General features: G+C 39.9%; 1 protein-coding gene across 1 annotated transcript in view; it reads right to left on the bottom strand.

Annotated features, from left to right (window-relative positions):
- mmp17a (matrix metallopeptidase 17a) overlaps positions 1-25,087 on the bottom strand; it is an 80,422-nt gene extending 55,335 nt beyond the window's left edge. Inside the window, exon 1 of the mRNA XM_069704035.1 lies at positions 24,590-25,087. Within this exon, the coding sequence (XP_069560136.1) occupies positions 24,590-24,730 (141 nt within the window). The 5' untranslated portion in view covers positions 24,731-25,087. The remainder of the gene's footprint in view (positions 1-24,589) is intronic.
- Between the last annotated feature and the right edge of the window lie 918 nt (positions 25,088-26,005).

Here is a 26,005-nt window from a genome sequence, read left to right as displayed (position 1 = left end):
ACATTAGAACACCTTATTTCACTCTTTTCAAAAGTTGTGTCGAGTTGAGTTGTGCGCGCTGCAGTAACTGGAGGCTTCTCTATGCACAGCTGGCTAGCATGTACCAATATCATGTGAGGTGTTTATCTGTACAGCAAAATGTACAGACAATAATCTGAGTTACACTCTCCCCCTTTTAGATGCATGGAAAAAATAATAATCTAGATTTGTGATGTAATTTGGTTTAGTTTTGAAAAAAGTATCATTCATGAATCGGTATCGAAGTCACGGTATCGGTACCGGTACTGGCATCAAACGTTTTTAACATTATCCAGCACTGGCTGACACATTCCGGTTTAAAGTCTTCAACCGGTTGTAAAATATTACATATCAAACAAGTATAATGTCAGCAGCTGTACTGTAATGGCTGTTTAACCTTGAACATTTGTTATCCGTAACATTCACAGAAAAAAGAAGTAACCATTTAAATTGTGTTGGCGGGCAGCTGTCTGTTCTGTTAACTAGCAAAATTCACCTGAAGTATGTTAAACTTTTTTAAAATTTTATTTTACACTCTTTTTCAAAGAATGGGTCACATTATTTTTGTACACTGAAATCTGTCGACCCTTGACAACCATTAACACATAAATCTGCCTGAAATACACAGAAAGAAAATGTCCGTTTCTTACATCTGAAATGGTGATAGGACTGCTGCCTGGGAGACACACATTAAACTCCACATAAAACTGGAGCAGCCAACAAAGAGTATTCATTTATTGTGTGTCTTTCTGCACTTTTCCATCATTTCTCTGCTCAGAAATAGTCAGTCTCTCTCTTGATGTCTTGCAGGTCCATTTTGGGAAGGTGTATATGACTGATGTACTGGATTAAAATAGAATAAGAAACACTTTTGAAGGAACACTTTGGTGGCTGATGACAGTGGAGTGGTGCGGCATGTATCCATCAATCTCACTTGGGCTATAGTGGGCTATAGTATAGGGCCAATACATCTAGTTTCAATATGTCTAGTTTCATTGATAATTTAAGAGACTTGAAATGCAGTATACAAAAAAAATATTTGAAGATGTTTGTAAAGCAGCACTAGCGCATTCAACATTTTCTTAAATTTGTTTCTCAACAACGGGATTTTAAAAATATTTAACAAACAGTTATAAAATTGATGGGAATTTAGGTTAAAACCCCGAATAATGCTTAAGTGCATGCATCTCATGAAGGGGCATGCTGACTTCCACATCTTAAATAATACTTTGAATAACTGAAGTTAGTTCCCCAAAAGCCTTTTTCAAAAGTGTTCCCAAAAATAAAAGATAGCCTGGTGAGGAACTTGATATACAAGAGCGTGGTATCTGCAAAGCTCCATACAGTAGATCAAATAAAATAAGAAACAGATTGATGTGGAATAGAGGGGGAACAGAATACAAAGAAGTGACACCGCCTCTGGGCCACAGATTGAGGGCAAAGCAGTTCTGGCACTGAAAAGTACAAACACAATGGAGGAATTATGGGTTATGGATTGCAATGTCAGGCATTCATGCAGGAACGGATTTGAAATCTGGCCTGATTTGAACATCATCTTCATTTCACATGAAGATTTAGTCGTGCATGATAACAATCACAGGGCCCGAAGCACTTGCAAGTTTAATAGACATTTTTGTCTGTTTTGTTTCCGCTAAAATGAAATTGGGCTGAGGTCTGATAAGATTTATGCTTTGTGAAGTTGGCTGTAAGATCCATGCAATGCACAGACATTTTCAAATTATGATTCACCAAGACTGAGACATTTGATTCAGTTTGAATTATCTTCCTAAATTAGGAGTCACACAGCGTTTACCAACACTTATCATCATGGCTAAAAAAAAACCTCAATACTACACCAGTTTCAGTTCATATAAATCATGTTACATCTGTGTATATATAAGTATGCTATAGTAAGCTATTTTAAATTGTGAAAGAACAAGACATTTGACCCTGTTTCTTTACTGAACTTACAATGGTAGAGAAATAACCTCACTCTAAAAGGGCGTGTAAAATGTAAAACAAGTCTGCATGCCTGGGGCTCTCTAGTTTGGATTTCTTCCTGGAATAACTTCAAGTTCTTCATACTTTTCTTTTTTTTTATCATGTAGTCAAGCTGTGCAGATATGTTAAATGTGAGGGGCAACTGGAGTTCACGCCCATCAATATAGCATCTCCAAATACACATCATCCATCTCATCCATTTCTAATATGTTGACCTTCTACTCTCCGCTCTCGGCTGCGAGAAATATACAGGAAATTTTCAATCAAAACACTTCTTTATTCATCATTTCATCTCCATATGTTGTTTCCAGCTGATGCAGCATTAACGGTATGAGGAGTCCTTTCCACGGTTGGTGCTTATCTGAAGCTTTAATGCCTCTCCTTAATTTTGTTTTTCTCTTGGATCCAAACCTTAGATGATGTGATCGCTATCTCTGTTGAAGCAAAGCTTTTGCAGGGACAGAGTTTCTAGGTTTTGTCTCTTTCTGACAGTTTTACTGGCCAGGTTTGTCGCTGTCTACACCTGCTACTATTATCTGGGGTGTTTTTATTGAAGATAGTTTCAAATAGTTCAGGCACACTCTTAGAATTTCAGATGAAATGTGGAGGGTTGGCACAAGTTACAGCCTTTGATTTGTTTTACTTCTTTTATTCTGCAGTATGTAAATGCAAAATCTGTTTTTCATCTAGTGTGCTACTGTCCTTCTTAGTACAAATGTGCATGTACACCAAAATTTATAAAATAAAAAAATATTGCCTGTAGACGAGCTCCAAGACCATCAAGGCATTGCTTCGCCAATTTACATAAAAATACTGATTATATGTTTCCTGGAAGAAAAAACTGAGTCGGTTGCGTCGGAGTGCACTTAGCGACATGAACAAAGCCGGTTGTAAGCAGTGGGCAAACATACAGTGCTTCCAGTAGCTGTGGTGCTCTCATACTCTCACAGTCTGATTGTGATATATTGCAGTCATTATCTAATAAACTGTGGACATCAGAAATGATACATATGAGCTCTTACATCCCTTTAAAAGTGGTCACCGAAGAGCAAATAAGCACTAACAGTGCTGCTGGAATAAGCACTGTCTCTGCCTTTTAGGAAGTATAATGGAAAGCAGAGGTGTGACGCAATTATCTGTGTGTGTCGAGCTAGACACATTATGTTTACAATGGCTACTACCCTATTACTTACTTTACCTGGTCAATGTGATGTGTCTACTATGAGTGATGTGAGACTACACATCACCTTTTGGTAATCACTGTTTTTTGACATATCTTAAAGCCATTTGTACCAGTTGGTTTAGGACAAATATAGCCTTTGCTGTAGATCCAAATATGCAACTCTTCAAGGATTAAACTGATTAAAATAATCACATTTGCAGGTCAGTATTTGCTGTACTGTAGGAATTGTAATTACCATAAATCCAACAGCATTTCAATTTACTTGATTTAATCTCAGATGTCTTGCTGAGCTAAGAGGCCACATTGGATAAGGAGCTGTTGATGTGGTTGATGTTGCTGGCTGAGATATAACGATATCGTTTTCCTGAGGGGGGCTTCAGAACCCGACGGCTTCCTGGGTAGAAAGGGTTAGCCAAGCACTTTGTTGCCAGCTTCTTGGCTCTGCCCTCATGTTGATTCTCAGCTGAAAGCAGTTAGAGGCTGGTTAGCCTCTCTGCCTTGTGTACAAGAGTACGTATTGTAGTTTTTCTGCTGGTGCAAGCGCAGGTTATGAGAAACCACCACTTACACAAACTATATGATGAGTTGTCTTCCTCTGAGGAGAGGGATAGAAATGTTGGAATACAAAGGGAGGACGCCACATTCATAGCTGTGCTGCTGATTTACAGGGAGTGATGAGGTGAGAGGTTTTCACACAAGTCAATCCTCAGCTCAAGTGATTAAAATCTGTTGAGCTAGATGTTTTTGTTTTTTTCGAAGCACATCATCGCCTCGCATCTGTAAGGCCGGGTGAGTTTGTGTCATCTGCAAACTTTACCAGTCATACAGTACAATCTGTCGAGTACAGGAGGCAGCAAGAGTAAACAACCCTGTGATGCGGCAGAGCTGGCTGCTGCTGCTGCTGCTTTGTGTGGCATCGGAACACAATGCCATAAAGACCACATATGAAATCGTGCTTTTTCTCCAGCAGAGAACAGCACCAGCTTTCCCTTCCTTTTTGTTATGGCGTCTTGTATTCCTCCTCACCAAATGATAGGTTTAGTAATAAGGTAAAATATCCTCGAGACATCACAGAGAGTCAAGAGTCATGCAAGTTGGCACGTTTAAAAGCTCAGTGAATGAGTAAAAAGCACATGGCGCGGAGTTAACACAAACAGAGAGAAACGATGAATAAGCAGAAGCACCGAAAAAAAACGCTGCGGTAGCCAAGGTTGGCAGAGAATCGCTGTGAGTCAGTGTTTATCTTCCACTTTACCAAGACAATATTTAGTCCAAAGACCACAGGGAAGAGTCTTGATGCTATTATAACCATATACATAATATTATAATGAAACATAATATAATTTTATGATTTTCTTCACGTTGATTTGGGGCCAAGATTAAGCATATTAAATTACTGATCTGTTTCAAAAGGGATATAAAATACAGAACAAATGTTTTGTATTTGTCTCGAATAAATAACCGAAACAATTAATTGATGATCAAAAATGTTTTGGCAAGTACACAACTGCACATGCAGTAGACTAAAACGGCAAAGACAGCCAAGGAGTGACAAATACTAATAGTCATCTGCTGGATTCAAAGCAACTATGCTGCAAGCAGATGGCACACACCCCAGCCTGCTGAAGCACTCAATCACCTCATTAGACAAGTACTTCCATCTAATGTGCTTATAATGGAACACATGGCTGACTTGGTGTAAGGATACAGTCTGCTGGAAGTGCTCGCTTTAACACCCGGTTTCTATTCACGGCCGAATGTCAATGTTTAATTACATATATCGAACTCTCAGATATAATTCAAATATAATTCAATTTAGTAGACCCACGTGAAGCAACAAAGTGTGTTCGAGAGCGAGAGTGTGACAGCAAGGATTAAAATGCGGCCAGTAAGTGAATCATTTAATCCGAGGCTTAGAGACAGCTGGTTTTTACCGAGAGCTGAGACACAACTCCTGTCTGCTGACTGAGGCAGCGGGGGAGAGGAAGACAGTGACAGAGAGGGAGAGGGAAGAGATTTGAAAATGGTACCCCCCCCCCTCGTTCCTAGATCTTCAACACTAAGTGACCCAGACATGTCTGGTTAATGGAGGCTGCCATTTGTTCAATCCTGTTAAATATGGAGCAGTGAAAAAGGAAAGGATGGGGAGATTGAAGGAGAGTTGGTAATAGAGGGAATTGATCTGAAAGGCAGCAGTGCTGGAGGTAAGTGACAGAGACACCGATATAATGTAATGCATTTAATGACTCTCAAGCTGTACACACAGGGGCACGGTGACCTACTACTTCCAGAGACCATTTGGTGACTAAAAGAGACAGATATTACTTCTACTGTACCATCAACCACTTTCGAACTCTCCTTCCATGTAACTATCCAGAAAACACAAAAGGCTGGTCTCTGCATTCAGTTGAACAGAGCTGAACCTGAGGTTTTGCTTCTGCTCCCACTTTCCTGTGGCCACTGTTGTTCTGCTTTCAACACATGACATGCACTGATGCATGAAGAGTTTTCTGAACTCTACTTCCATGCTTAGTCACAGACACTATACTATCTATCACCGGTAAATCGACTAGACTTATACAAGGATCTTCAAGCTGAGCAGAAAAAAAGCTCTTCACCATGCTTGATTTACCAAGTTACACACTGATGACACCAAAGCCTGATGTTCACCGACACTTCGACCCAGCAGTTACAGCCACCACTGATCAGGTGTACGTATTTATATCCACACGGTGGTGGGTTACAATAGGTATGCATCCAACCAGCCATCCAACTCCTTATGTCGAATATTTTAACTCAGTCACATCCTTCTTTGACAACCTAGTCTCAAAAAGGCATCTCAGCCATTTTCGTGGGACGAATATGTTTTGTGCAGTGGATCAATGTAACAAATACACATTTTGATGTAAGACTGGGCTAACTCTGCAGATTAAGTCATAATATGGGTCCACGATGCAGTGATTTCATTTCTAGCATTATCTTAGGTCAGGACTTTATCTTCTTCTACAATTTCATTGAATGAACAAACATTTGGCTACAGAAGTGTATATGTAAATGTCTATTCCTAAAATAGCTTTCCATGAATCCTTTGCTTCTAAAAAGAAAGTGTTCATATCCCTGTGTGCCTTATTTAATATTATTACATCTGCATTTGTTTTGAAGACCAGGAAGGACAGAGATTAAAAAGAGATTATCGCTTTCATTAAAAGTAAAAAAGTGCAGTTAAAGTAGAAAAAAAAATAATAAGCATTCAGTTTTATTTGTCTGAGCTTCTATTTATGGCTTTAGGAGTTGTTCTTGTGGTCCCATCAAAGTGTAGAGAACAGCACTACAACACAGGTGTCAGTCTTGCCACAGCTGTCAGAGTCGTGTGGACAAAATTATCCACCAAATGGCATATTTTATGTGTGCCCCAGAGGGGATTCATCCAGAGTGCGTGCAGTAAAAATAAGTCAGCTTGGGTTTTAAGATAAACAAACTGATGGCTTTTGGAGCCAATTAGGACATAGCCCTGCAACGGGAGTTTTATTTAAACAGGCAGAAGATTCAGTGGCTTCACTCAGGGAAAAAGCCCCCAAACCTTCTTTGAAGTTCCTCTCAGTGGGTGGTAATGTGGAATGGCACCCAGCCAAAGCCCACACACACAAGGATTGAATGACGCCTGCCCAGTGGCCCCGCTCTGCCATTTATCCCATATGCCACAATAAGAAATATGCAAACTCACACACATCGGCATATAAACACAAGTACACACACACACACACACACGATTGCTTGACAGATCTACGCAACTGTCAACACATGCAGCTCTCTGCCAGGAATAAATGTCTCAAACTTTCAAGTGTGGATCTGAGAGGGTGAGTTTGAGAGTGGATTTCAGTCCGCACAAAGTTTTATGAGTGACAGTGGAAATAAATTCTTTGAATGGAGACAGGTGTGTTTCTTTCCTGTTTAGTTCTGTTTGTAGGTTTGTTGGATCATACGGCATTCTTGTGAAGTTATGAGTTGACATCTCCGTCTGCTCCAAGTTCAAAAAAGATGTAAGGAATATATGTGAGTGTATTTATGGATCTTGTATGTCATGTATAGGCCTGAGGGTTTAGCTTTGGGGGTCAGTACATGACAACGCTCACTGAGAGCTGGCGGCAACTGGTAATAATCACATTGACACACGCATTATACAGATCTGTCACAACGAGATTCTTCTTCCACTTAAAAAAATATTCAAACCAAAAATGCCATGTGTCAAATGACATTTAAGTCCCTCACAAGTTTATCACTTGCCACTACATGGAGCAGCGGTTTACACCGGTTCCACTCCAAATGTGCAACATAGAGTTTGTGTAAGGTTGCCATTATCTTGCTGAAGATCTAGTCCGATCAAATGGTAGAGTAAGTCCCAGAATTGGAAATGCACAATTTGTTTGTCTGTACAGTGGAACTGACACGAGACCAATCGATGCCAGAAAGCCATGTCACACAGGTCAGACCACTTTAAAGTTTCAGTACTACTTCTGTTCCATGACATTTTGTTCACTTTAGTTCAACTTTAGCCACAAAGCCAGGAGGAAAATCAGGGCAGAGCAGTGATATTCCACTGATATCACTGACCTCATTCTGCATTATGCCTTTAGTGCAACACAAGTCTTCTACTCCCTTAAAGCAGTGTTTTTAGTCTTCTTAAGTCTGGAAAGCTACAAAGGCAGCAATAATTTGTATATAAAACAGTATAACCAGCACAACTCTCCATGGTACATGTCAAACCAAAACATTCTCATTCTCAGGGCATCACATATTGATGGTTTGTGAAAAGCCATTGGTGTCATAGAAAGGTCATGTGTCGGAGTTGAAAGAGTGACAACGTTTGCATGAGAAGGAAATGCGGGTAGTTGGATGGATGAAAAACAGGCCTTCCAACCAAGAGAATCGTGATTTAGTCTGAGAAAGCAAAAGTCTTCATGGAAACTAACGTAATGTACTGTATATAACTTGCATAAAGTATGTGAAATAACTTACAGGATGTACGTAATGGTGCTTAAAGACAAAGTAATTACTTTATTCCGTACCATGATCTTTTCCTAAACCTCACCACATGGTTTTTGTTGCATAAACAATGTAATGTGGGACGAAGAATGTACACGTGCTTGAATTATCCCACTGTGATTTTTGTTGCTGGTTTTCAAGCTGCAGTCAGAGATATTGTCACCTTGAATGCAGCAAACATTGTGTATGTGTGTGTACACATACAGATGTGTGTCTGTCTGACACCTCCTGCATGTCTCTGACAACAAAAGCAGAACACCTCCTTATCTGTCCAACTTATCATCCCTGCAAGGTCTCATACTCTAGTTTGTTCATTTTCAGACACAAAACTGTTTCGCCCTCCAACATACAAAAACCTCATCACCTGTAACAGTGTGGCAATCAGCAAAAAAAGGTCATCAAATAAAGAACATTATATTTGAAAACCCCCACAGCTCCCAGTCATGAAAAAGTACAACCGACGCCACTGATGATGAGCAGCTAATGTGACACCACTGAAAGGCTATCTGAGAAAAGTAGTCGTACCAGATGGGAAGAAGAGGTGGGATGATGGTGTGTGTGTGTGTGTGTGTGTGTGTGTGTGATTGTGTACTGCACCTGCAGAAAGACATGAACTGTCTGGATATGTGCAGTTTCATTAGGGAAGTGAAGATGAGATGAGGTGCACGGTACCTAAAGCTTTAGCACCACTGCAAATAAATGACAGCCCTGCGGTATGAATCAGCTGATCCTTACACAGCCTCAAGTCTCCAGTAGCGAGTTCATAAAAAAGTTCACCTTCAAGGTTGAAGAATGGAGAGTTAAATTGGACAAAATGAGGAGCAGAGGGAGTTTTCTTGCTTTGCAATTTGACACAGCAGTAGCCTGGGAAATGGGGTCAAAGTTCAGACTGTGGCCTGGGAATAAGACAAGGGTCTGTGAAATAGCCACACCTCCAGACTGAGAAATGCAGTCCCTGTATGTAGGAGTATGAGCTATTATATTTTATGGTCTAACTTGTACTCTTCTATGTCTTTCCGAATATGGATCTCTTTCTCCATGCTGGGATGGCAGTGAGAGTGTGTGTGTGTGTGTGTGTGTGTGTGTGTGTGTGTGTGTGTGTGTGTGTGTGTGTGTGTGTGTGTGTGTGTGTGTGTGTGTGTGTGTGTGTTTAACTCTCCTCCTCTGGATAAAGCTGTGATACTAATAAGATGCGTGCCTGGCAGAGCAAAGCCCAGCTGCATACCTACATATAAAATTGTGTGGGCAACAAATCCAAGAGGAGCTTGTGTTACAGTCATGACAGGCTGGTGATAAAGGGGGGGAAAAAAAGTCCATAGGAGGTAAACCAGCACTTAAAATAATAAACAGCTGACATATCTGTGGTATTTTTATGTACACAAGGCAGCAAAAGAAAAAAAAAGAAAAAAACATGGAGGTTATATAACAACAGAGATTTAACTTTAAAAAGTTCCTGTTCGGGATGTCGCAGTACCAGAAATGTAGTAAGTTCATTTGTAAAACACATTTCAACAACAAGGCAATTCAAAGTGCTTCACATAAAACTATTAAAAGCATCAAAACACAAGGCAAAAGAAAAGGACATTTAAAAACAATTAAGAACATTGATTAAATCATTAAAAACAGTCATTAAAACATTAAACAAGGTAAACAAAATAGGAGAAAAGTTTAAGAAATAAAATACAGTAGTAAAATGCAGAAATGCAAGAAATGAATCAACATCCTTGAATCTGGTTCAATGGAAGGCAGCAGCAAACAGAAAAGTCTTCGCTCTTGAGTTGAAGGAGCTGAGGGTCTCAGCAGACCTGCAGCTTTCTGGGAATGTGTTCCAGATATGTATTATGGTACCAACACCATCCAATATCCACAATTCTCAATACATAATTTGATACCGCTGCAAAAGATAAATAAATCTCTTGAATGTATCTGAACATAAACTCTCTCATTTAAAACATTAATGGCAACACCCACCTCATGTTATGAGCTGTCGCTACATTGGCCTAAACGAGGTATGCCTGTATGGACGTTGTGAGTGGAGCGTTACTTCTGTTGCAACTCACAAGCAATAAATGTAACATTTCAGGGTGTGAACATTGTGCCGACATGTTGTTAATCTGGCCTGACTGCCTGTTGCTCACAGCTTCACTGTGAATATGCACTGTGTGCACAATTATTAGGCAAGTTGTATTTTTGAGGATTCATTTTATTATTGAAAATTAAAATTTACATTAAAATTTTTTTTTTAAAAAATCAGTGACCAATATAGCCACCCTTCTTTTCAATAACGGTAAAAAGCCTTCCATTCATGGATTCTGTCAGTTTCTTGATCTGTTGACGATCAACTTGTTGTGCAGCAGCAACCACAGCCTCCCAGACACTGTTCAGAGAGGTGGACTGTTTTCCTTCATCATAAATCTCCCATTTAAGAAGGGCCCACAAGTTCTCAATAGGGTTTAGGTCAGAGGAGGAAGGGGGCCATGTCATTATTCTTTCGATGCATGTGATGGAGCGTCGTCCTGCATAAAAATCATGGTCTTCTTGAAAGATGCAGACTTTTTCCTGAACCACTGCTTGAAGAAAGTGTCTTCTAAAAACTGGCAGTAGGTTTGGGAGTTGATTTTGAGTCCATCTTCAACCTGAAAAATAATACCAGCCCAAACCAGTACCCCACCTGCACCTTGCTGGCGTTTGAGTGGAAGTGGAGCTCTGTGCCCATTACTGATCCGGCCACGGGCCCGTCCATCTGGTCCGTCAAGAGTCACTCTCATCTCATCGGTCCATAAAACCTTTGAAAAATCTGTCTTCAGATATTTCTTGGCCCAGTCTTGATGTTTCAACTTGTGTGTCTTGTTCAGTGGTGGTCGGGTTTTCAGCCTTCCTTACCTTGGCCGTGTCTCTGAGCACTGAACACCTTGTACTTCTGGGCACTCCAGGTACGTTTCAATTCTGGAACATGACAGAACTGGAGGATGACGGCTCCCTGGTAGCTTCACGTTTGATTCTTATTAAATCTTTGGCAGTTAATTTGGGTCTTTTTTTTTCTCAACACGTGTCTTGCAACGCTGTTGACTATTTGCAACAAAACGTTAGATGGTTCTGTGATTTTTATTTTATCAAGTCAATAAAATCTGATAGCGTGAATAAGATAAGATAAGTATCACTGAGTTGCTAGAGCTACAGAGTTTCTGTTTCCCTCAGCAGTACTTCAAACAATAGAGCAGCTTTAGTACAGTTATAAAGACTTTCTGGTTCTGCAGTCATGTAAAGCTGCACCTACATTCTAATTAAAAATGCAATGCCCTATAGAGCAATCCCTCTTTAATATTGATACGAGCATACATGAGAACACAGAGCAATAAAGTTCTCTATGAAATGATTGGTCAATGAAACAATTATCAGTCTGCAGAAAAATGAATCCACAAAAGTCACTTTTTTTTTGTCATTTAAATGTTTGTAGACATTGAACATACATCATTAAAAACACATGTTGCTTTTTTAATGCTGGACAGACAAAATAAGTGAAACAGCACAGCTTGGGGAACATGCAATGACCAGTATTGCATATTTTTTTCATTTATCACAATGAATAATAATAATAACAACTAATTATTCACCAAATAATATAAAAAACTAATTTAAACCAGTAAGAAATACTTAACAATTACTGCAGCACAAGTTGTCGTTAAATTTGATTTATAGTCAGTTTGATCAAATACATACACTAACTTTATGACCCTGCATTCACTGAGCTGCCATCTGATTTGCCAAGTATGAAAGTTAATAAATTTAAAAAAAAACAGCTTCAGTGGAAGTTTAATTAAAAAAATGTGGGGAAAAAAGGGGCTTACATGTAAATATGCTAACGTGTGCTTATATCTGTAGTCCTGTCACTTCGTTGCAGACACTTTGCTCAGTGGCTCTACAGACGACTGTACTGTATACTATTTATTCACTGATTCCAGCTCCCCAGCTCCTCCCATATTAATGACTGAGAGGGTCAAGTCAACACGGATTTTCGGCAGGCTGTCAAATCTGAAGATTTCGGTAGTGGGCATGGAGCAGAGGGAAGCAATACCTTTCATGTAAGTATTGTAAGTTAGGTCGCTTGATCAACATCAGCACCCGAGCTACACAACTTTTTACTACCACTGGTATAAGCGCAATTACGACTTCACCATGGACGGAGACCCTTGAGATGCTTCACGTTTTCCAATGTGACAAACGTGCCCGCTCAGCGCTTTGAAAATGTGCAAGTTTCTCCTCCTTAAAACCACAATCGTTACGTTGAAACTTTATTTTGGGGAACAGAAAGAAGTTCCAGCTGAATGGAGATCCAGTGCGAATCGCAGATGGTTCTCGACGCACCTACAGAGGAAGACTTCCAGGAAGCGTGACGGGGAGCGCTGGGAACGGTGCGTCGCTGCAGAAGGGGAATACTTTGAAGGGGATCACAGCCTGTTTTAAATCAGGAACGGTTTTGGGTTGTTACAGATGCAGTATCTGAACTTTTTGATCACAGTACAAATCTTCAACATCAGACGTTTGTATTTCCACGTTTGTTTTCTGTGTTACCACATTCATAACGATGATGTCCCAAAACATTAACCTCCGTTATCATTTGAAAATGCCGGCGAAGGCAACTTGGAGTCTGTTTTAAAAGTTGCCTGTGGGATAAAGTCAGCATACTCTACTCTCCAACGGTATGAATATTCCACGAGACAAAGATGCTGTGCTGCTCTGACACTTGCCCGAGGGTTCTCAGTTTGGGATTAACAGATCTTCCACTTTCAGGTGAAAATGTGTGATGTGAACGTGAGTTGTATTGCTGAAATATTTGATATTTCCATGATCTGGTTTGCGTGCTGCACAGCTCTTATCCAGCTCCTTTTTCCCCTTCAATTTGTAAAACCCAAAACACATCGATTATAGTCACTGGAAAACCCAAAGAGACAGCTGAGACTCAGGTAGGAGGAAATGGCTGAACTGTTCCGGAGTTGGCTTCAACCTAAATTCAGTAAAAAAAAAAAAAAAATCAAAAAAACATCAGTGTGAGAAATAGGCGGTGTTTGTGTTCGCTGATGGTGTAAAAGGAATAATAAAGAATAAGTTCTCTGGAAGAGATTTTTGAATTCAGTTCGAAGAGTTTCTCGACCAATGAACCGATCAATCATGATGGAATCAAGATGAAGAATTTACTATTTTTACCCCCTCCTAAGAGAACAACAACAACAAAAATACCCCCCAAAACATCCCGTAGGATTTTCATGGTGCTCCCCGTTTCCAAGACCAGTCCAAAACCTGGCTGCCATTTCATGATCTGGAACGGGTCTCTGGTTTTCAGTAGGTCTCAGGTGTGTGTCTAATACCTGGAAGCCTCCTAGCTGGCCCGCTATCATCAACAAAGATTAGTTTTATTTTGGTCACGAGATGGAGAGTGTAGACTGTAAACTGTGCCGCTCCTTTTGCCTCTGTTCAGCTCGACCACAGTGAATTAGGCCTAATTATCTTTGATACTGGGTATTATAAACTGGGGATACTTGGGTATTACTTTTATCAAGGCCTTTTCAGATTTGGTGAGCACACGGCACTCTGAGATCATTTCCAGTGTTGCTGTCTTATTTATCCGAAATATTCAAATTGATGGAAACGTGATGAAGGTCAAAGAGTAATATTTTTTTACTTGAAAACGTACCTCCTACTGGCCACTTCTGCTCTTCAGTCATGATCCTGAACTCTGATGAGTTTACAGGATGTAAAAAAAAAAACCAGTCTCATCACCAGATTGCTACTTCTTTTGATGAGGATATGTAATTAGTTTAATTGTCAATTAGGGGGAGACACACTGAGAAATAACTCTTTTTGTTTATCTCCCATGGGCTGCAGAAACAGAAAAAAAAACATGCAAATATCTAATTAACCAATGAATAATTGCTGAACTAATAGGCACCTCAAGATACAATCTTGAATTTAACAGTCACTCAAAATTAATGTGGCTGTGCAGTGTGCTGTGGGACAATGTGATTCCACTCTCAATCAGATATTTATGCCTTAGTGCTTATTGCATCCATGTTTTTAATTTTAATTCTAATAAACACATTACTCACAGACACTGGCCGCAGTGTTCCTCCCTCTTTCGTCTTCTCACTTAGATGCACCGACAAAGTGTGGCCTCATTTTGAGAGCATATAGTAGTGACAGTTAATTCCAAAGCACACATCAAACGCTTCCTCAGAAAACGTTTTTCCCTACTTTTCATCCATCTTTTTGCTTAAACTGCCCTTCACTTTGATATGAAATAAGCCAAACCAGCCAGCAGTGCCAATCACTCCCAGATCAAAATCAGCATGCGTTGTTTTTTTTAAATCCACACATGCACACAAACAATTCTGCCAGTTTAAGACGGTGAACTTTAGAGGAGCTCTGTTGTTGCTTTGGGGTTTCCTCCAGCTCTATTGGTTGGCCTTAAGATTATTTCAACTTTAACATGCAAACAGCACAACTCAAAAAAACACTATAATTACAAGACCCTTTGAATGGCATTGAAACTTTGATCTGGTCTGTGACTGAAAGTGGGCGGGATGCTGCAGCTAAAACAGAATGACCACATGGAGTTGATTTGTGGTTTCTACTTGGAAAACCTCAGTGCGAGCCAGCTGGCCTGTAACCCACCGTTACAGTAAGCCATGAAACCAGTGAGAGCCAACAGGGAGACGTAGGATCCCATTCCGCTGTGGAAAACAGTAAAAATTGCTTGCACAGGTTGGTCCATTACTTACGTAAACTCAAATATTTGGTTGTGCCCAAACCATCTGATGGATGATTGGATGATGTTGAGTAAACTAAATACTTTCGGATTACACAGAAGCAAGAGAATAAGGCCTGAATTGTAAATCAACAATTTTCAACAAGTAGCATTTCAATCCAAAATGATTAATGTGGTTAAAACAGCAACGTTGGTAAATTAGTCTGCATTTATCGATAATTTAGTGCGTGACTCTACTATACTTTGTCTATTGTCCACATTTACTTTATGTGTATGAAATTAGTTCATTAAATCATTAAATGGCTGCAGCCATCTGAGGCCAGCAGGACAGATATGTTGATAAATCTACAGCCTACAATTTGATCAGGGCTGCGACTGAGCACAGTGTCATTATGTACAACCATTTACTTTGATTAAATCACATGCACGACGCCAACACACATTTCTTCCAGCTCTCTTTTCTGTCCATTTATGTGACAAAAGCTCACCAGTTTTCTGCATCATTGCCCATTTCCCCCCAAAACTGGCCTTTCAGTTTCTTTTTTTTTTACTGCAAGTACCGCTGTATCACATCGAGTATGATGTGAGGATTTACAGCAGATAAAATTGCATACTACCTTACCTGTATTATTTATTTATATCATTTATGCTTCTAACACTTTGTGCTGCTGCACATACATGAAGCAGAATACCAGGTGTGTGGAGACACTGAGAAACACTGATACCAAAGATCTGATGTCATAAACCCATCACACATGCATCAGGAAAATATCATTTGCTGCAATATTGTTTCTTAATCCAGGTATCCTTCATTATTTTCATCTTCAATGGAGAATAAAAAATTATGAATCCAAATAAAAAGGAAACGTGCCACTCTGAATTTTATTTTGACAACAAATCCATGGGGGCGATGGCACTACCTGATTTAATGTAAAGAACATAAACTTGAACATATTAGTGTTTTTTTTTTTTTTTTTTTTGTCAACGAAGTATTTTGGAAAATGTCACGTCAAAGGCTTCACTTGTTTGAACATATATAACGTTTTACATGAAACAAATGGTATAATGTTGCCATGACTACAGAGAGTAGACTGCAGGCAGAAACATGAGCACCATTTTCTATTTCTTTAAAGTATGGAAAATTAAGTTAGCCAAATTAACTACTAACTGGTGAATATCATTGGATGTGCTGACATTGGATTACTCTGATTCTGACAAAATCTTAAAAACTGGAGAATTCTTTTTAAAAATCTCTTTCTGACTAATACGTATAAAAAAATAATCATCCAGTTATTTTTTTTTGTGTTGGAGTCATGAAAGAATTGCAAAATAACTAATCATTTCTCCATGTTCAGAATTGTGATTCTCAATTGAATATGAAAACAACAAATGAAACACAAATTTAGCTCAAATGCCTTCAGTGTCAGAAAGGTGATGATTTAAGTCAGGATCGATTCGTGGTGTTTCAAATTGCACATAACAGCGATGAAACAATTAAAAGAACAAAAACAAAAGAAAAATATAACTGATTGCGCAACAGCTCTAAAAATGAATTGTGTTTGAACTTAATGAGCAAAGCTAAAATTTCTAGGCGTGAACCCAGACCCCCAACAAACAGTGTAAACGCTCAATTTTGCATATTCAATATCATTATCATTCCTCTTGACTTGACAATATCACTTCTGCCTTGTTCGGTAAAAAAGACATGCACATGTAAGGTCTGAAGTTCCACCATGTCTACTTGGAAGGCGTCGCATGAGCAGCACGTTAGCAGAGCAGCAGCTCTGGTGCTCCTCTGTGTCGACACAGGAGGCATTCACACACAGTACTGAGATGAAGGTCCCTGCTGTTACGAAGCACTCCGAGCTCAATACACAATCACTGTAGTGCGCTACCAGCCACTTTCTCAAGTAAAACACAAAGTCCCCGGCTATGACCCCTTGTGCCGACAGCTGGACTGATCAGAACATATCTGTTCTGTTAGATGCTTCAGACACCAGCGACACGGTCTGTGCTGACAAAGTTTAAGTGTTAGATGTGCAAAAAAAAAAAAAAAAAATCAAGCTTTGCACAGTGAATACTAACTCCACTATTTCAAATGAGGTGGGAGAATGGAGTACGTGGGCAAAAAAAAAATAAAAAAAAAATGATTTCACAAATATTATCGTGCGTCAACATGACAAACTCTACATGCATCTGCTGCCAAACCTTATCGGTAAATCAATGTCATCAGCGTCTGACAGCGTGTCGTTCACACAAATGTGGTAGCCGCCACACATCAGTCCACCACCACGCAACGCTGGCAGCCCGCGAGGTGTCAGAGCTCCCGGGATTCATTTTGAATTGTTTTCTGATGAAATCATGAACTCCTCAATAATTCTGACAGTCCTCTTAGAAACTCGCATGTCTCCGGAGAACGTTTACGCTTAACACGGCTGAGGTGGCAGGGAGTGGATGGAGGGCCTGGTTTCCCTCCTGCTGACAAGCTGACAATCTGATACACATTAACATGCTGAACGTTTGCTCTCTGTCACTCTTTACAGAGAAGTATGGTCTCTCTAACGTTCAAATCTTCTCCCACACGACATTGTTCCTGAAATAATCTACTTGCCCTCAATATGAGTCCCATGATGCATTTCTACAGAAGCGAGGTCACACTGGTTGTTGGAAGTGGGCCAGCGGTGCTAAAAGTATCCTAATGATCTGAGTGTAATAACAGATTTTTTTTTAGCAGGTGGGCATTTTAGGCAAAAACACTGCATGGTATTGGATTATTCATCGAAAACGACTCATGCTGTAAACTCGGCCTCAGCGCACATCAAACTTTGAAAAACTGCACGTCTTCAGTTTAATCTTTTAGGTAAGGGCCGGTGTTTGTTAGCAGACAAAAAGATAGCTATTGATTGTTGATCTGTGGATGGATCTTGGTGCTCTACTCTTAAATAACTGTCTGTAGCTGTTGTAGTAGTCTATGCATGTTTCTGCTGTTTCTACCAAAGTATCTTAACTCAAAGTGACAGATGCGCTTCACGGGCTCCTGCTGGTAACGTGTTCTTGGCAAACAGCTTTTAGGTGCATTACCGCCACCTCTTGGCAGTCGTAATGTGCCAATAAAAAAAAGAAAAGAAAAAGGGGGACGTTTATTTTCAGTCAAACTTTTCCATTTTTTTTTTTTTTTTTTAATAATTTAATGTCTATTCAAAAATCCCGGCCCATCCCTAATCCACTTTTTTTGGGTCTTCTTTTCTTGAGCCTTATTTCGTTCAGTGCAGCACTCCTTGACTGTCTCTGCATCCATTTTTCTCTTTGAGCTGCTTCCATCCCAGAGCTTCTGGGTTTAATCAGAAGAATCGTGGTCTGCTGGTAGAAAGCACAGAAGAGAGTCTCCGATGTGCATGAGTACAAAAAAGAGAAAGAGACTGAGAGAGTGAAAGGACTAAAATTATGATGGGCAAAATCTACACAAATTTCAGAGAAGTTAGATGGTAATGAGGGTAGTGGTACTCACGGTGGCCACACTGGTCATATAATAAACCCTATTATACCCTTCTGAACAAAAACGAATTTATGAAAATTAACATTTTCCAAACTAAAAGCTCCTGAAGCACTGTTGGTTGGATGATTAATGGTGCTTGAAGAAAATTAGTTGGAATCGAAACAGAAAAGAGCAACTGGGTATTATTGTATGAGTATATCTGAAGATATACGACTATATTTTAGTGCCGGATGCTCTCTGAGTCACTGTTATGGTTCTTTTAAGAACACAAGCTGTAAATTATTGACCCAATTACAAAGCATATTATGGGTATAATTAGTGAGCCCTTTTCTTTCCAACAACCTTGTAACTCTTCAGAATGCAAAATATCCCCAAAAAGGACTGTATATTGCATCCAAATTTATCAAGAAAGCCACAAGTAATCACAAATAGGATTAATATGAAATTAACAGTTTGTTCCCGAGAACCTGGCATCACTTTTTAAAGCCAGTCTTCCCTCACTCCGGAAAATAATACGTCTGTTTTTGATTTGTTGTTTTGTTGTCCTTGCTCGGAGATGCAATTTCAAGACTTGATAACATTACTTTGATTTTTTTTAATTTTTTTTTTTAGCAGGGAGGGCGCGTGAGTGGTGGAGGTACGGGAGCGGGAGGAGGGAAGGGGGAGGGGGGGAAGAGGGGGCGCACCTACCTCTCCAGAGGAATTGATGCCAGATGGTGTTCTCATTTAAGAAATTAAACAGGGAAATGAAAGTGAGAAATGGACTTGGCGGGGTGTGGTTGGCCTTCCGGGCTCACGCGCACGCACAAACTCGTACAGCCTTAAGGTTTTACGATCATTACTCAATTGTGTAATGGTCGGGTTTCCTTAATGAATAAAATTCCTCCGGTAGCTGAATATACTGTAATTTAGGTGATATATCAGCTGCTAATCTGGCCAGCTCGCACTCGCTTATCAAAAAGGAGAGCCCTGTGTGTTCAGGTGAATGGTTCCTCTGGGAAGCCTGCGGTTACATTTCAGTGGAGAAAATCCTCCTCACGAGGAACATAATATGACGAGCAGAAAAATACAGAGCATATTACATTTTAGTTGTTATGACTCAGTTCCCTCAAGTGCTGAAATTGCAAATCGCAGCTAGGCAGCGATATATCAAGCCGCGTAGTAGCATGGCTATAAAATGAACACTTCTTATCTGTGCTTAAGCGTGTGGGTGAGTCTTTTAGGGACTCCGTGTGTGGTTGTTATGAAGACACACCTCATACATAAAACTCACAATCTCAACTCGGTGACAAGAGCAATGGCAGTGATCGGAGGATTGTTTTATGGTGAGACGGCTGTTTTTGTGTTTCTGACTCCTGAGTGAACAACAGCTAAAATCAGACTCACACCGACGAACACCCACACATGTATCCACACCAGCATAATAAACCCACTGTGGAAAGAGAATAATGTGTACAATCATCTGATAATATCTATACTTTACAGGCCTTCCAGAGTGATGCTCTCTGTGTCCTCTGGCTCTCCAGTGACAACGAATCTGTCACTGGCCAACTAATAATCATCCGAGCTGTCCACACTGATACTCTCTCGGTGTCTGTCATGATGAACTAGGCGCTGCAGTCAGATTATATTGTTTAGGCTGGTTTTGCGGTCAGTGATCGGCAGAATCTTTTTCTCTCCACAGGGACTAAAGTTCTAATAAAGTAGAAGAATGTGATTTAGTCTGTTCTCAATTTACCTGAGAGATAAAGAGGAAAACTTTATCTCTCAGGTAAATTGAGAACAGACTAAATCACATTCTTCTACTTTATTAAGCAGACCGACACTGAGCTCCACTTCACACATGCTTTCTGCTTGAACAGGGCTTTGCAGGATTAACAATCATCTTGTGGTTAACAGCCTCGGTTTGCAACTCTTAGATATGCAAATACTCCCACTGGGATCATCACTTCATTTATTGGACAAGCTACAACTATGAACGTCTGCTATCCCCTCCCCCTGATCTCCACAGTGAAGGAGTCGCATGTGGCCTCTGCTTCCCGGAGCTCCACGAAGGTCTACAAAGACACTCCATTTCTGTGGCATCTCTTGAGGACAGAACAAACAGTCTGGACTCCAACTATTTCTTAGCACCCGGAAAACTAGAAATATGAGACCCGTCCTGGATTTGAAGATAAAGATCCTTTCACGTAGCTACTCATAAGAAACGGTCAAGCTGAGTTCGAAACTATAAAGTTAAAAGGCACTTTCATGTCTTTGTGGTTTCTGGGCTCAAGAAATTCTTATATTTTCCTTTTTCGGGTGGACCAAAAGAGTAGAGAAAGGTATTTCTCAGGTGCTTCCGTTTATCAAAGTGAGAAATATGCTGCGGTGTTAGGGAATACATGTTTTCACCAACCAAGACAATCTCTGTCTCAACACAGCTAATAGTGCATGCTGAACGCTGGGAGGCTCTGACGGAGGCGGTGTTTGCATATTTTGATGAACGAGGCTTGTTTTGAACGTATCAGACAACAGAGAAGGTGAATATGCTGCAACTAGATAGGCCAGATAAAATTCAATAGATGTTTTTATAACTTTTACGATGAAAACTTGTCTCCATATGTGCTATTCTTATTGAACAGAGAAACTACAAACACGTTACGGCCATCACTGTTAACTGTGTCACTGATAAAGCTTTAAAAAAAAAAAAAAAAAAGAAGAAAAATCAAACACAGCCAACATGAAAAGACCAAGGAAATAAGTTCCATCAATTTCAGCAAGTCAGAATATGATGACATCAGACTTGATTAACTGAGTAAAATGACATTAAAAAGGGAACTGGCATAAAAATTGAGTCGTAGAGAGGAAGTACTTTTTTCAGCTTTTGAAGACTGCGGGATTGGAACTACTTTTAGATCAAAACTATAACTGCTTTTAGCAGATTTTATAGGTAGCATCTATCAAAAAGTAAGGCAAAAAATAGTTCTGGTTATATCTGTCATATTGACAATTAAATCACTGTTTGAAAGGGTTTTCTGAACAGCAGGGAATTGGTGGGAATGCACAACAGTATTGGCATGTCATCAGTCAAGAAAAAAAAAAACCTGCATTAGCACGAAATTAATATTAGTAGATATGAAACGTCAACATAACTTAAATTGCCATCACTTCCTCAATTTGCCCGGTGAATGTATACATTTTAAAAATCATTTTACACTCAACGTAGATAACAATAGCAATACTTTTGTTTTTGCTCCCATTTTTCATTAGTTTAAGGAAAACATCGAAGACTTCAGTCAGGCACATCAAAGTTTTGAGAGAGCGTGCGATCGGCATGCCGACTGCAGGAATGTCCACCAGAGCTGAATGTTCATCTTAAATGTGCCACGGCTGTCAGGTGGATGGATTATCTTGGCAAAGGTTAAGTGCCTACCAGCATGAATTTCAACAAATTTGGGAAAACATTTTTAGAAAAATAAACCTTTTGTGCACATACAAGAAGTCAGAGATTTTTTTTTTTTTTTTTTTTTTACTTCAACTCATGAAACAAATTCATTTATATATTTTTTGAGTGTATTTTATGTCCAGATCTGCCAGAAGGCCATCATGATAAGAGTAGACACATTAATATGTTAATTCCTCTACGAGAAAAAAAAAAATATATATATGTGCATATATTGGTATCAAAAATTGGACGAAAGAGTCCAATGTCAACCCCCCCCCCCCCCCCCCCCACCCGCAGGAAGTGGTCATTTTTATTCCTTGAACTGTCTCATCTTCAACAAGAGGCATGTTTGCTTCAGTGTTGTTTTGCCCTTCACACGACAGTCTGCACAGAGACTGAGTGTATCGCACGGCTCTATCTGGAAATGCAGGGTGGCCTCCGCCTCGAGTTTTGTTTTGTCTACCTGATCGATGGAGGAAAACCGCTGCCGCTACCACACCTTTTCATCTAACGATCCCGCTGGGTTTGTACTGTCACGGTTCGCTCAAATTCTCCCGAAAAGTTTGTGCAAGAGTCACTGTCCAAAACTTCTGCTGTTTCGGTATTCGCCAGTCAACAGCAATTCAAAAAGAAATTTATCAGTGGCAAATAATTATCTTTGGCGGCGGTTCGGGGACAGCCAGTCGTTGACAGAGATGTGTGACTGTAACCGAAAGAAAATGAGAGCTAACTGGAAATATGCGAGAAAACATATATTTTCACAGACAGAAAACGACGAGTTCATTTCTGTAATATTATTTTGCCCTGCTGCCTCCCAAACGGTTTAAATGTTGAAATATATTTGATTAAGGCTCACAGGTAGCAGCACGTAGTAGCTTTACGTTGCAGGCCAGAAAATAAAACGAGGCGGGAAGTGAGAGTCCAAGGGTAGGGGAGCTGTTCCATTAATGTAATAGGCTGTTTCAAGGCTCCAGTTGTCTGTGGCCAATGCTGCTCAGCGAGGAGGAAGTGTGTACAGGTCCCGGTGAAAACCTCATCAGATTTGGCCAAATTGACCTTTTGGAAAAACAGATAAAAATTGATCCCGAACTGAGGAGCAACAGACCATGTCTTTATATCAGGGTTGTTGTCTTCTGACTCAGCAGTCAGTCTGTGTTACACACCGATAGAAAATGTGGATAATGTAAGCTTGCCGGCTGCTGTTTACAACTATTTCTTGTTACATAACATTATTTATGGGCAGCCCACATACCGCTGCATTTGATTAAGTTCAAACTGTCTCTTGTCTTGTATACACGTAGTATAAATTATGGCCACAATTAAAGTGTCCGCGTCTGATGTGTCAGAAGACACAGCAAATAAAAAAATAAATAAAAATAAAAAAGGAAAAGACACAATGCTTCAAAGTGTAAGAAAAACGTAAAGACAATATCAAGAAGAAGACATAGAAACTGATCCGCTTTAGTGTTCTTGTTGTAGTCTTAAAGAAAAACGTAATCCCCACGTGAAGGTCTCAGAAAAAAAAAAAAAAAGAAGAGTTTTAAGGGCTTAAAGAAAGCGAGACAAGAGAGACGGAAGTTGGAATGAGCGGCAACGAAAACCGATGTCGCCCCGAGCAGTGACATTGAAGAAACGTGCAGCTTCGGTGGGGGTGAAAATGAGAAGATAACGAACGGCTTTTGAAAGGCAGGAGCTCAAGCTTTTACAATGAAAATGTCGTGTAGTCCTGTATTCATATCCAGCATTGTATATAACCCATCAAAAGGCTACAAACTCAAGACACCGTACGAGCTCACACACATCAGGTCTTTACAACTCTTGGTCTTTTGCAGGTGCACCTGCTTGCGTGCCACGCACATGCTGTTGGTCTGTGATGTATGAGGTGCGGCCAGTTCCCACTTTGCAGTCTGTGTGGATCTCAAAATGCATCGCCGGACACATGCATGGAAATATAATGCATTAAAATCCCCTACTAATGAGGTTTTTTTTTTCAGAAGCGATGAGTAAGGGCTTCGATTTCTTTCCATAGGCAGTCACAGCTCAAATCGAATTCCTCCACGAATGATACCGCCTGTTCTCGTGAGTTCATTTCTACTGATCCACCGCAGACTACAGTGCTGGATCCTCTATTTAAAACACAGCGGTTCTCCAAGAAAAGCTTCTAACATATGCCTCAAGGATTTAGTCAGCCAACGGTGTAATAGGTCGTTGAAGCAAATCCCTTCACATACATGTAATTATTTGTTGCAGAGAATTTGACTGCTTTTCCATCTTAATGAAAGGATTCAGTAGATTAAAGGTCCCATGCACATATTGTATTTATTTATCTATTTATTTTTAAATTTCTCATCAGGCAGTGTGCAGGCTACAGCCACTCTGCCTCCTGAATTGGACTGCAGAGCGTTGTTAAAATTCAGAGCAAGTATCTGGAGAAGACAGCACTCGCTCTTTCCTGGACGTTCAAGAGTAGCCCCAAGTAAATCACACAGGGAAAAAAAAAAAAATTAAATAAATTAAAAAAAAAATTTTAAAAAAGGAGAAAGAAACCCTGCCGGCGCACCGACACAACACGCCACCTACTGCAGGTAGAAAAAAAAAAAAAAAAACTTCGGAGCACCGTTCTCCGTAAGTAGGTAGAAAAGATGGTTAAAAACTTACCACCCCCGTGTCCAGCTGCTCGGTAGACAGAGAAGGAGCCGCTCCGGTCAGAGGTAAAGCACACAATATCGGCACCAGCAGCAGCAGCAGCATCTCAGGAGAAATATTCCTCATCCACTTGTGAAGGAGCAGAGAAATCATGATACCCTATGACAGGCTGATCCTGCAGGGCTCGGACATCGACCCCGACAGCCGCATCCGCGGGATGAATCTCACGCCGACCCTGTGGAAAAAATGTGCCCGAGTAAGTCTACCTCACTGTTGAGCGCAAAACACGTAAAACACATTAAAAAAAAAATTAAAAAAAAACCGGCGCCGGTAAAACAGTTCGGACCATGAGCACAGTTTATTCCCTGCAAAAAAAACTTTGCTGGTAACCCAACACCCGGGGGAGCCAGGGTGAAAGATAAACTGCGTATTCTTGTCTTATCACAAGTCCATCAGAGGTTATACATCCCTGAAGCGTAGAAAGCGCGAGCACCCCCGCTCTGTCGCTGCGTCTCGAGCTCTGGAAAATGAAAGCAGCTGCCAGCTGCGTGCGGTTTGTGTCGCGAGCAGCTTCAAAGCCGGGCACGATCACCCGCTCAACTTCCGGGGAAAAAAAATAATCCTAAAATAAAATCCTTACGGCGATCGTATATAAATCATAAAGTAGGTTAAAGGGAAAAAAAACATAAAAACACACCCGATACAAATAGTCAGAATCTAAAAAAAAAATTAAAAAAATAAATAAAAAAAAAATACCCCTAAATAAAGCTTAATGACATGGGATGCCAGATGATCAAATTTTGGACTTTAAGGATGATTGTTAAAGTTGACAGAATTTAATTCATTTGTTATTTTTGTAATAATAACATGGCAAGTTTGAGCCGTTGAATTTGTGTAGTCATGAGCTTACCGATTACAGAAGTGAAAAGATGAGGATTCGCTACTTTACTGTTTTATATTCATGAACTTACAGGTTCTATTCTGTTACTAATAAACATCACTTCAGACTGTGATTACTTTTCACGGGCATGAAGCTACATTTTACATTTCATCAATTCAATAACTACATTATCTATATTAATTATAATGAGTAAAAAAATATTACTTTAATTGTTTAAAAGAACAATTAAACAAAAGATTAATTCATTAATTACCTCAGTGAGAATAATAATTTGTTGGAGTTAGTCTAACTTTTGCTCAGGACTGATAGACAATGCCTACTGTTTTAAATATGACTTACGCATACATTTGTTAAGATTACGTTTTGGATGAGAGAATATGTATTTGTTAACAAACTCTTTTTCTGCCTGTAATGTTAAATAAACAAAAGTTTATGTTTTCACGCAACACATACCAATCACCCACAGTCCCTCAACTTCTGCCACCTTGAAGTTTTACTTTGTGCTTTTATTTTGAATTGGGATGTTC

The sequence above is a fragment of the Brachyistius frenatus genome, unplaced genomic scaffold (assembly GCF_029030835.1).
Source record: "Brachyistius frenatus isolate BFR_SWC_R1_liver_20210118 unplaced genomic scaffold, ASM2903083v1 Contig_3, whole genome shotgun sequence".
Taxonomy (NCBI): Eukaryota; Metazoa; Chordata; class Actinopteri; family Embiotocidae; genus Brachyistius; species Brachyistius frenatus.
Note: the sequence above shows the minus strand (reverse complement) of the source record. Positions and strands in the feature narration are given on the sequence as shown.